At 34.5% G+C, this 12,916-nt stretch overlaps 1 protein-coding gene across 3 annotated transcripts in view; it reads right to left on the bottom strand.

The window, feature by feature from the left end:
- The window catches only part of LOC114329157 (hemicentin-2), an 869,111-nt gene that overhangs the window by 206,765 nt on the left and 649,430 nt on the right, over positions 1–12,916 (bottom strand). For all 3 annotated transcript variants that reach the window (XM_050654496.1, XM_050654495.1, XM_050654497.1), the window contains exon 10: positions 9,431–9,724. In XM_050654496.1, the coding sequence (XP_050510453.1) occupies positions 9,431–9,724 (294 nt within the window). The remainder of the gene's footprint in view (positions 1–9,430; positions 9,725–12,916) is intronic.

Raw genomic sequence — 12,916 nt, 5'->3', positions numbered from 1 at the left:
AAGAGATTACTTGAGTGGAGGCCGAGATTAGGTCTAAGAAACTTAGGTCTAGGTTACTAGGAAAAGTAGTAGAGGAAGACCCCCTACTCGTTGGACTGACGATCTCAAGAAAAAGTCAAGAAATTGGATGCCAAGTGCTCAAAATGAAGTGCAATGGACAAAAATGAGGGAGGCCTATGTCCAGCAGTGGACGCAAAAATCTGTAGGAGGAGGAGGATGACGATGAAATGGCTTATAATATACGTATTTTTTAATTGTGTGGTTTTTATTTCAATTTAGTGTATCCATATCAGCATATTCGTATTTTAATGCATAAAAGCTGGCATGACCTACGTTATCTTGAAAACTGGAGCTGATAGCGCAAAAGGAAACCCATATTCGGAATCAGCACTCCAAATATACCTAAAATCAGCTCTAAACACTTTGACACCAAAAACACTGTAGGCCTGTGATAATTTCAATCTAAATCAGTCGATAATCATTACTCGGAAGATTGTCGAAGTCGCCGAACACGAATATGATGCTTCCCGACGTTGATCAATAAATATAGGTGTATAGTGTATACCTATTTATTAATCAACGCTGCCTGATCTGGCTTTTGCCCAGGGTAGACCTCGTAGCTGGAGTTTTATGGTATTTTCAATAGAAATCAGTCGAAAGACATTTTCCTGTGAAAATTATATTTTCCACGAAAAAAAAAAATTGGGAGTTGCGATGAATTTTTAAGTCCTGCCATATCCATAGAATAACAGGACACTATCTATTTTATGAAGAAAATTTTTTGGGCAGGACGGTTGCAAAAGGACTAAGGGAGTATACAGATATACAAACATGTAATGAAAATAATGATATTTTCATAATTTTCTAAGTCCTGCCAACTTAATAAATTAATCATATTTATTTCAAAATGACCAAAAAAAATGTTGGCATGACGTCACATAATGTTTAACTGCACTTGTTTCTTGGAAAATTCTGTATAAAATTTTCACTCTGGCTCCGTGATTTTCTAAGTCATAAAATAAATTTTGTTATAAAATAAATAATTTCAGTAGACATTATTCAAAATGGTAGGATGTTTAGTTACACCTTTTTTACTATATATAGTTAAAAAATTGTAAGAAAATTCGTGGAAAATTACACGATTTTTAAAATCAGGCCATTTCGCACATATTTCAAGAAGGTTAATATAAATATATTTTCAAAGAGGCAGGATGGTTGTATAGTTATTTCGTATAAAAAAATTAAATTGTGTGTCTGTAAAATTATTTCAGGGTGTTATACAAACCTATTCATATCACCTCAATTTTCTGAGTCATACCATGTCGAGTATGCTTAAAAAACACTAATCTAAAACCGTTTACAACTTGGCAGGATAACTGCAAAGATGAATAATACAAAAAATTAATTTGTATATCATTAAAATAATCGTATCCTATTAAATTTTATTTTCCTGAATAATGTCTCGGAATTTTTACACACTTTTCAAATCTAATAGCAAACTGTAACATCTTTATTTTAAGTGATTAGATCATATTTTTATCTAAGTAAACGCAATAAAAGTAAATAAACAATTTTTACAATTTATTGGTTATAGTAGGGAATTTACCTACCCATTATATTATACAGGGTGTCCAGAAGCTCTCAAAACAAACGAAAACCGGAGATTACTCATATAATTCTAAGAAAATTTAACTTAATTCACCTAGTTCAAAAATGCTTCCGTGGAAAGCTAAAGCTCTTTAAAGATGGCGTCTTGTAATTCATCATCGTCATAATTCAACCCGGAACTATCCAATGCTGGATATAGGTCTCCCTCAGTCTTCTCCATGCATTTCTGTCCTGTGCTGTCTGCATCAAGTTTCTGTCGATCTGTTTGATGACATCAGACCATCTGGTTGGCAGACGACCTCTATTTCGATATGCTTTGTCTAGAAGAAGCATATCGAAGTCTTGTAATTAGTTTCTTTAAAATAGCTGCAGAACGCTTTTATTTGGAAAAACGAAAACTGGTACACTTATTTATCTTCCAGATGTCAATTGTCAAATGTCAATTATCAATTGTCAATTTTTAGTACCGGTCATAGGGGTCCGTTTTGGGTACGGAAACGGATATTTTATTGAATAACTTTTCTGTCTAACTTTTAAGCATTTCTGACACTGGATTATTAAATTCTGGGATAGTTTTGTACTAAAAGGTACTTTTGCTTTAACTCAGAAGAATACGCAGTGTTCTAGAAAAATCGATTTGAAAAATTTTTCGTTTTTTGGTTTTTTGAATTTAAAAGAATTTAGAAAAATTCTATTTAGGAAAACGAAAACTGCTACGTTTATTTCTCTTCCAGAGATGAATCGATTTTTTCAATTGTGAATTTCTAGTACTGGTCATAGGCATCCGTCTTGGGTAGATCAACGGATATTTTATCTCATAACTTATTGGTCTTTAAATTTTTAGACATTTTTGAGAGTAGAGTATTAAATTATGAAGTATTCTAGTAGCAAAAGTTACTCTTGCTTTAAGTCGGCAAATACACCGTTTTTTTTTTAATTTTTTTCAAATTAAAATAAAATGTGTACAATATAAAAATGGGTGGAAATTGCATTTCCATGCAATGGGAATTGAATGCATCCAAAAGTGCATAAATCTGTCAAAATAAGTGTATTAAGGGCAAAATTTTGTTATTTGGGAGGTTTATGGAGTTACGAATACGCAAGCAGAATCGACCTCCGAATCACCTAGTGCCCAGAGTTGCTGCTAAGGCACGTCATCTGGAGTTTCGTGGGATATCGGCAATCAATTAAACAAAACAGATTATTCGAGGGTTTTTGGGATGGCCAAATACGAATATGACATTACAACCGACCCTAGGAGCACCTGACGCCCAGGGTGACTGGTCTCGAATTTAGAGAGTTTTTGGAGGTCGATTCTGATGGCGTATTCATGTTCAGCAACCACAAAACTCCTCGAGTAATCTACTTGCATCAATTTAGTGTCTTAATGCCTCGAAATTTAAGAATATGGCGTGTATATTAGTCACCCCGAGCACTAGGTAAAGATCTGTTCTTATGTGACATTCTTGTTCAGAAACCCCAAAAACCACCTGAGTAATCTGTCTGTATCAATTTACTGCCGAAATTAATATATAAATATGGTACAGAAAATGCTTAACAAATAAAAAGGCACCATAAAATATCATTTTATTATAATACTAAAATACAGGGTGTCCCATTTAAGAAAACTCAGAAAATACTCATTCCGAGTTTCAACCAACCCCGTATACTAAAATGAAACATTTTGGTATACTATTAATAACTGATAATAGTAGACTATATTAAAAATCGTTAAAACATAAATTAATAGAAGTTCGGATATCAAATCATTAACAATATGTATAGGGTGTGAATGTTCCTAAAAAATTAACAAAAAAACGTAATTATATTTTAAACTACCTCGTATAATATTTCAAAACACTATATTTTATAAATGAGAACATCGAGTAGAATCTAAAAATATAAAAATATACAGGGTATTTCATTTAAAAAAACATAAATTTGTGTCACTCTGTGAAAACGGGTAGCCCTGTATATTAGAAAATACTGTTAAATCTTAGTCCTATCTGTGGCCCATGTTTTACCTAAATAACTTTTTTCGTATATCTTACGACAAACGAGTAATTGGACTTTGTCACACTAATGCCCCACCCTGTATACAAAATAACCATAAAACCATCCTGCCTCTTTGTAAATAGACTTATATTAAGATTCTTGAAACATGTGCAAAATGGCATGACTCAGAAAATCGTTGACTTTTCACGAATTTTCTCACAAATCTAGGACTCCTGCCGTCTTACAAGAACCGTTTAACCTTCCTGCCGAGTACCGAAAAGGTATTGATTGTATTTGAGTATTATAACTTTTTAAAGGCAGGACTAAGAAAATCACGGAGTCAGGGTGAAAATTTTTCGCAGAATTTTCCAAGGGACAAGTATATTTAAACATTAGGAGACGTCATGCCAATATTTTTTTTGATCATTTTGAAATAAATATGTTTAGTTTATTTAGTTGGCAGGACCTAGAAAATCATGAAAATTTCATTATTTTCCTTACATGTTTGTATGTATATATACTCCGTTACCCCGTTTGCAACCCTCCTGCCCAAAAAATTTTCTTCATAAAATCGATAGTATCCTGTCTATCTACGGATATGGCAGGACTTAGAAATTCATCGCAAAACCCTATTTTTATTTTTTGGGAAAATCCAATTTTTACAGGGAAATATCACAGGAAATTTGTGGATGTTTCCACAGATTGTAAGTACATCGTCTACACTTCCAGTATTGCAAAAGCCAGGACTTAAAAAAACGTGGCTGAACTTCTGTATAATATCTCCCAGTCTAATACCCATGAAGAATACCCGATCACATCAATCACATATTATTCCGATTAATAATATAATCTATCTCTCTCGCTTGTTATGTATGGAAAAGAAAAACAGCAAATACAAAATATGTGATTGATGTGATCGTTCATGGGTATTCTTTGATTTTTCCGACTGTATGAGTTTTGAAAGTGACACAGTCAGTATTCACCCAGTATTCACCCAGTGGTGAATGCCTCAAAGAGTAGAATAATAATTGAATTAATTCAGTTATTAATAATTAATTAAATTAAATTGAATAGCACAATGATAATTGAAATGATTAATTAATTTCTAGTGTTGAGGTCAATAGTGTCTGTCCTTTTAAGTCTTCTGTTCTGTAAGGGTGTCAGGAGATTGGTGATCAATAGGTTTAGGTCAACCTGTAGTCTATTGTGGTACTTTGAGTAGGTACAGAGAATTTTTTATTTAAAATATTTTTATAAAAATGCGGTATTACATAAGATTTAGAATAGAACTTTTTGAATACACACATACAACAATTTTTTTATTAAGCAAAACAAAATAAGAAAAAACCAAATAATCGGATCATTTCTTTAATTAATGATTTTCGACTGATCATCATCATCAGTGGCGTTACAGCTCTTTATGACCCAAAGCCTTCAGAACAATTCTCCTTTGGCCCCTGTCTCTGGCAACTCTTCTCCATGCTCTAATTCCAATAGATTTTAAGTTATTTTCTAGGTCGTCTTGGTACCTAAGTTTCGGTCTTCATCTTGTTCGTTGTCCTATCGACCCTCTTCGGTCAAAAACTTTTCTGACTATGGCATCTTCCTCTCGTCTGATTACATGACCTATCCATCTAAGGCGTGCTACCTTAATGAATTTTACAACGTCAGGTTCTCCAAAACTTCTATACAACTTAAAGTTGTAACGCCTGCACCACAAACCTTGTTCTTTTATGCCTCTATATATTCGTCTTAGTATTTTTTGCTGGAGACTTTTGAGCAGTTCTTGGCCATTCTGTGTAAGTGACCAAGTTTCTGACCCATATGTTAGCGCTGGTCTTATTATTGTTTTGTATACAGTCAGTTTAATTTTGCTAGGCATTTTTGAGGCCATCGGTCTTCTTAAGCCATAGTAACACTTATTGGCGAGCACTATTCTTCTTTTAAATTCTTCACTGACATTGTTATCTTTAGTTAGCAGCGAGCCTAAGTATATGAAGGTGTCGACACCTTCCACTTCTAGGTCATCAATTATTATGCTTGTAGGTGTCGGGTTGCTTGACCTAGTGCAACACAAAAGTTGGTCTTTTGATCATTTATATTTAGTCCCATTCTCTGTGCAGATGCTCTTAATGACCGAAATGCTTCAATCAGAGATTCTGTGGACCTACCTATGATGTCTATGTCATCTGCTTACCCAACAATTTGTACAGATTTGTTAAAGATATTACCATTCGTAGTAATCTGGGACTCTCAAATTATTTTTTTTAATGCCAGGTTAAATAAGAGACACGATAGTCCATACCCTGTCTTAGTCCACTTTTGCAATGGAAGGGTCTTGAGAGATCGTTTTGGATTTTTACCATGCTCTTTGCACCTGTGAGTGTAAGTTCAGTTATTTGGACAAGATGAAATGGTATTCGAAATTCTACCATAGCCAGTAAAAGTTTATTTCTATTAACGGAGTCGTATGCGGCTTTGAAGTCAACGAATATGTGGTGGGTGTCGACGCGTAGGGGAGGAGTGTTTTCTAAAATACGTTGGACAACACTTTACCTGCCATATTGAGTAGAGTGATGCCTCTATAATTATCACACACCATCATGTTTCCCTTTTTGTGTACAGAACACAGTACACCTAATTTCCAGTCTGTGGGTGTTTCTTTCTGTTGCCAGATTGCAGTTATCAGTTTATGCATGTATTTCAGGAGGGTGTCGCCGCCGTTTTTGAGAAATTCGGCAGGGAGATTATCCGAACCGGGGGCTTTATTATTTTTTAGTGTTACTATGGCTTCTCTAATTTCTTCTTCGGTGGGAGTGGTTGCCGATCATCTTCATTCATTTGAAACATGGGATCCTCAATCTCGCCATCTTCATTATTGCCGCTAAGCAGTTCTTCAAAATGGTTCGCCCATCTGTTTTCCCCAATTGGTTCACCCAAACAGATTTACGACTGATATCGAATGAAAATAACATTAAACTCGGAGGACAAAGTCCAATCTGGGTACCAGGTGGCTCTGAAAGAATCGCTATCATAATCGTGTTCAACGACTTCTAAAACCTCCAAGTTATGACTGTCGATTGATTTAAAATGAAATTCTCATCAAATTCTAAGAGTTGAGATTCATAATGGGGGCCAGGAAGCTCGAGGACCATTGTCCTTATTATATTAGTGTTCAGTAACCTCGAAATTCTACGAGTAACAAAATGGAACTCGTTCCTGTCGATATTTTCCGAGTTGTAATTTTTTCATTTCCTATGCACTTTGGAAATGCATAAAATAATGGATTGTTAAACAGAAAATAAAGTTATAATTTCACCACCATGAATTTTGTTTACAAATTTTCCTGACTCTTTCCCGAATCGAATGCAAAAGTTTCATGGAGATTCATCTTAAGACAGAAAATTGGTAGGTCTGCTGCTTTCTAGTGCTTCATTGCCCACCTAAATAATAAAATATAACTGATATTTTTATAACCTATCTATAACAACATAATAGGATACGTTGGAAAGCAATACTTATAGTGGAGTCACTGAAGGTGCATATGAGCTATTACCTCCGATTTCGTTCAACCTCCATCGATTTGCATGGAAATTGGTGAGTGGTTAGAGGATATCCCAAGAAACAAAGATGACATGGTGCCAACTTGCGATTTTACCCTGGGGGTGGATGCCACCCCTTCTCGGGGTGAAAATTATTTTATTAAAAATAACCTCATAATTAGATATACACCGTTTTTAGGCGTCAACGCCCTTCCGGTAGGGATCTATGGAGGAGTGTCACTGAGACGCAAGCCCTTATCCCTTGCCGTACCGCTCCTCCATAGGCCGATCAGACACCAGCTTATTCCAGACAATGTCGTAGATTCTTTTTAGAATTTTAGACTACGACGTCAGTCTTTTTTTTCTATTCACCGGGCTGGGGCTCGAACCTCTATCGCCTCGACCGCTTATCCACTACAGATTTGTCAATCGTACGCCTCACTCCGCTTGACTAATCTGATCGACCCTCATAATTAGATAGGGGGACAAATTCTAAGCAAAATTTGTTATATAAAGTTATTAAAATAAATCAAATCTTTTTGAGTTATTAAAAATCAAAAATTTTAATTTTTCGTAAGAAAAATGCATGTTTTTAACCGATTTTTCATAGATAACTCAAAAATTATAAGTTTTTACAAAAAAGTTATTATTACCAAAATTGAAGCTAATAAAAAATTAAATAAACTCCTTACTAAAAAACCTTTTAATATCAACTAAAAGTGAGTTATAGGTAATTGAACTCCCATATTTTTCGGCGAGTACCCAAATCTAAGTAATCAAGCTTAAATTACAGGAAAATGATGCATTTTATAACATAAACTTATTAAACATTTGTCAAAGTACTTAGAAATATCTATCAAATGAGATACCGAATAAGTTAATAGCATTCAAATTTATGCTTAAAAAACTTTTCAAACTTTATCTTTTAAAAAATTTTCCCAAAAATGTTATTTTTTTTTAATAACTCCGTTAATTTTTAAGATATCAGGTTAACCTAAAATCGGTTTGAAAGGTGATTCTAAAGGATATTAACACTCGTTGAATTCAATCTTTTAAACCCCTTACTTTTTTAAAAATCAAAGATTAACTGGCCACGGTTACATGGTTCTCGCAGCAAAATTTAAGCTTTAAACGTTTCTATCTCGGTTATTTTTCACCCTACAGAAATGTTAAAAAAGGTATAATATTTACTATAGAAAAAACTAAAATTTGGTTATATACCATTTTTTACGTATATTGAGTATTTTTATAGTTATTATTAAAAGAAAATGAAAAAAAATTACGATAATTTTAAAAATTCTGATTTTTTTAAATTATATCTTTTTTAAAAAAATATGCATTCTAAACCGGTCAAAATCATAGAAATCATTACTTATGCTAATATAAAGAAATTCTTGCAAGGATTACTAAAATGATTAATTTTTGTGGAAATGGCGTATATTTTATTTTTCACTTTTTTATAAATAATTCGCAAGGGTTTTCTTAGTCATGACCTGCTTAATTTTGATGCTATTAACTTCTTCTGGAGCTCATTTGTTAGGTATTCTGAAGTACTTTGATAAGTGTTTAACAGGTATATGTTATAAAATGCATCGTATTCCCGTTATTTAAGCTTGAATACTTAGATTTGAGTACTCGTCGAAAAAAATATACATTCAATTACCTGTAACTCACTTTGAATTAACATGAGTTTAGTACTTTGAGTGAATAGTGTATTCAATTTTTTTTGTCTTTAATTTTGGTAGGAATAACTCTTTTGTAAAAGCTAATAGTTTTTGGGTTATACGTGAAAAACGGCTTTAAAACATGCATTTTTTTACGAAAAAATAAAATTTTTGATCTTTAATATCTCAAAAAGTATTGATTTATGTTAATAACTTAATATAAAAAATTTTGCTTAGAATTTGCTCCTCTATAGATTTATGTTATTATTTTTAATAAAATAATTTTCACCCCCGAAAAGGGGTGGCATCCACCCCCAGGGTAAAAGCGCAAGTTGGCATCATATCACCTTTATTCCTTGAAGTATCCTCTAACTGTTCACCAATTTTTATGAAAATCTATGGAGGTTCAACGAAATCGTAGGTGAAAACCTTCAATGACTGCATTATTATTAATATTTATTTTTTAAATAAAAATCCTAAGACGTTACTGAAAATATTTTTCGTGAATTAGTACAGTATCCTATGCAGTTGTAATATGAAATAAGTATAAAATATCTAACAGTTAAAAACAGGTTATTATACCAGCCCAATATAACGGTTGAATATAAATTTTCGGCTTACCCGCAGGCACGATAAAGAAAAGGCATGGCTTCTCCTGTCTCCCTACGCTGTTAGTGGCCCAGCACGCCAGAGATTCGACATCGTCAGATCCAGGTGTGAAGCGTAATATCGACACATTGCCCTCGTTTTCCATTTTACCCCCCTGGATGGGCAGAACGCCCTTGCTGGTGTTATACGTCCAGGAAAATCGGGCAACGTCTGGAATAGCGTCTACGTGACATTGGACCACTAGTGTCTCAAAGGGAAGGGCGCCAACTCGCATTATCTCATACCCTTTTTTGCATCGAGGAGCGTCTGAAAGAAGAGAAAATAGATTGTTATTGGAAAACGTGATTAAAGGGGAATGCTGGACTTTTACGATTGAGCAATTGGAAATCACAGAGGAAGCACACTTGTTAACTGTTCATTGCAAGAATTTCTATTTTACATGAGGAAAAAATAATAAATTGGTAACACTTGATATTCATCAATACCCGGTATATTATTCTGTTATTAAAATAGTAAGTCATAATAAAACATACATGTAGTAGTCAATGTTAAATATTTTATTTATATCGGAGTAAGCCATAATTTATATTGTAATTAACATTACACTTTTGACTAACTGGAGGTCTGATGTTTCGATTTCCGCTCCAGAGATCGTATTCAAAAACATTATTTGAGAGTTTTATTGAAAAGAGTGTATAACCGCCAGGTTTCTGTTGAAGTCATATCTTCTTTAAAGTTTACATGTCTTTAATGTCAAATGCCATGCTTTGCCTATTAAGATATGAGGCAGCACACATAGTGGAAATGGTTTCCGCTTACACAATGGTAACACAGTGAAGACGGGTAAAAGCGATAGAAATCGTTCAGATTTGTCAGTTGCATCTATAACTTATAGAAAAAATTCGTCTTCTGATGACGATATTATGATTGCTTTTGATTCTGTTTTGACTAAACTGAAAAGAAAAAAAGTTGGTATACATTTTCTTAATCGCGAAAAAAATAATTTATGAAGAATATCATCTATTTCAAAACTTGATATTTCAAAATAAGATAATGAAAGAAAGTGAAATATCGTTCTCCCTCGTGTCCCTCGTGTATCTTTCAAAAACGGCAGCAATTAATGCCTCCTTATTCATTTTACAAACATTAAAACATTAAAACCGCGCGGAAAAAACTAAATTGTAATTCGAGTAAAAACGGTCAGGGCCTCGATTTTTGACCCTTCGCCTCATTATCGAACGTATGCGCTACGTATACTAAACAGATACGAAGCGAATACGTTAGATAACGAAGCGAAGGGTCAAAAATCGAGGCCCAGGCGATTTAAAGCGGTTGGCCCGCGCGACTATATGCAAGCAAGCAAGCAAGCAATTTGATTTAACCCGACCTGTGGGAGATCTCCACCCTATCGAAAAAGTACATTCGGGTGTAACAATTCATTGGGGCGAGGTGTTTTGACCCGAGCTATACAGGGATTACCCCACCTCGCTCCAATGCCCCAAGCCATCCCTTTCCCCCCCCCCCCATAGCACGCTGATGCGCGATGGGGGCACAACTATCGAAGCCAAATGCTCTTTACAATGGAACCCTGGGTAATAAGATTCCATGTGGTGCCCTAATCGAATGCAAAAATATTAGGCTCAGCGTGATACGCTCTATGCCTTTATCCTCTTACTTACTTAACCGCGGAACTAAAAATTGCTTGCTTGGGTCCCAAGCCATTATACCAAGCCCAATTGAGCTCGGTCCAATGGCTTGGAACTCAAGATTTTTATGATTTTTTTGTTTTTGTGTGATTTTTTTGTTGGCTTACGCCTTTTTTGTTTTTTTTGCGCGACTATATGCTTCGACAGAAAGATAGGCCTTAATATGAATTACAGCAAGCCCAAAATCATAACAAATACAGATGAGGACATCACAATGAGGATCGGACAAGATGAAATAGAACAAGTTCACGATTATATATATCTGGGTCAAATTATAAAACTTAACAAGGAAAACCAAACAGCAGAGATCAAAAGACGAGTTAGACTGGCATGGGCGGCATTTGGAAAACTAAGCTACATCCTTAAAAACAAAAGATATCCACAACATCTTAAGACCAAGGTATACAATCAATGCGTACTCCCTGTTCTCACTTACGGTTCCCAAACGTGGACGTTTACAAAAGCAAACATGGACAAGATCATAAAGACGCAAAGAGCAATGGAAAGGCAAATGTTGCACATAAAACTATTGGATAAAAAGAGAAACGAGTGGATAAGAGAGAAAACCAAAGTTAGGGATGTTAGACAAGAAGTTGCAAAGTTGAAATGGAGATTTGCCGGACACACTATAAGACAAAAGGAAGACCGATGGAACAAAATTCTCATAAATTGGAGACCGTGGCAATATAAACGAAGCAGAGGAAGACCACAAATGAGATGGGCAGATGATGTCAAGAAGTACGTGGGCTCTAGGTGGATAACTGTAGCGACAGACAGAGAAGAATGGAAAAGGATTGGGGAGGCCTATGTCCAAAGATGGACCGAAGAAGGCTAATTAGATAGATAGATAGATATGCTTCGACTATTGTCGTGTACATTTAAAGACATGCATTCATTTTGAAAACGTTTAAAAGCGGGTCCGCGCGGTTTAACCGTAAGCGGAAACCGCTTCCACTATGCTCGCCGACTAAGGGTGCATTTTTTTCTGTATGGACTATCAAATTCTGAATACTATGTGTGTTTCTGCATTATTTGTATGCCCTTAACCTGTTTTGTGTAGGTGACTGTTCATACATTGTATTTGTGTGTTACATATGGATGTACTTATATGATTAAAGAGAACCTGAGTGTCAAGTTCTCTTAATGCGCTAGTATTGGTAAGTTTTGGTATCGACACTTGACTTCTTTTAGTATTGAAAACCAAAATTATGTTACTTAAGCCACATGTCTTTATTTAGTTGATTCCTTGTTGTATTCTATACAAGAATAAAAAACCGCTAAACGCCGTAAAAATGAGTGGCCATACAATATTCCAACTAGAAAAGATCTGATATGAATATTACATGTCTCGAAAATGTAAACAAAATTCTAGTTTTATTTTAAAAGATTTTTTCATAATATTTGCCCAATTTGTAGTAAAACGCCACAAAAGAGTAACTTTGATACAGTTTGAATTTTGAAAATCTCTTGTGGCGCGTTTACTTCAAATTTAGCAAATATTATGAAAAAATCTTTTAAAATAAAACTAGAATTCTGTTTTGCATCAAAATAAAAATACATTTTCGCGCCACGTAATATTCATATCAGATCTTCTGTAGATGGAATATTTTATGCGCCACTCATTTTTACGGCGTTTAGCGGTTTTTTATTCTTGTATCAGGAGATCTTCAAAGTTATTTATAAATTAAATGTATGAAGTTTAATGCAATGTTTCTCGATTACACGTTAAGCTTTATAAATGGTCGCCTTTGTCGCATTACCTCCCAAATGATCTACTGTCCATCGAATGTAC

This window comes from Diabrotica virgifera, chromosome 6 (genome assembly GCF_917563875.1).
Source record: "Diabrotica virgifera virgifera chromosome 6, PGI_DIABVI_V3a".
In the NCBI taxonomy this organism is placed as follows: domain Eukaryota; kingdom Metazoa; phylum Arthropoda; class Insecta; order Coleoptera; family Chrysomelidae; genus Diabrotica; species Diabrotica virgifera.
Note: the sequence above shows the minus strand (reverse complement) of the source record. Positions and strands in the feature narration are given on the sequence as shown.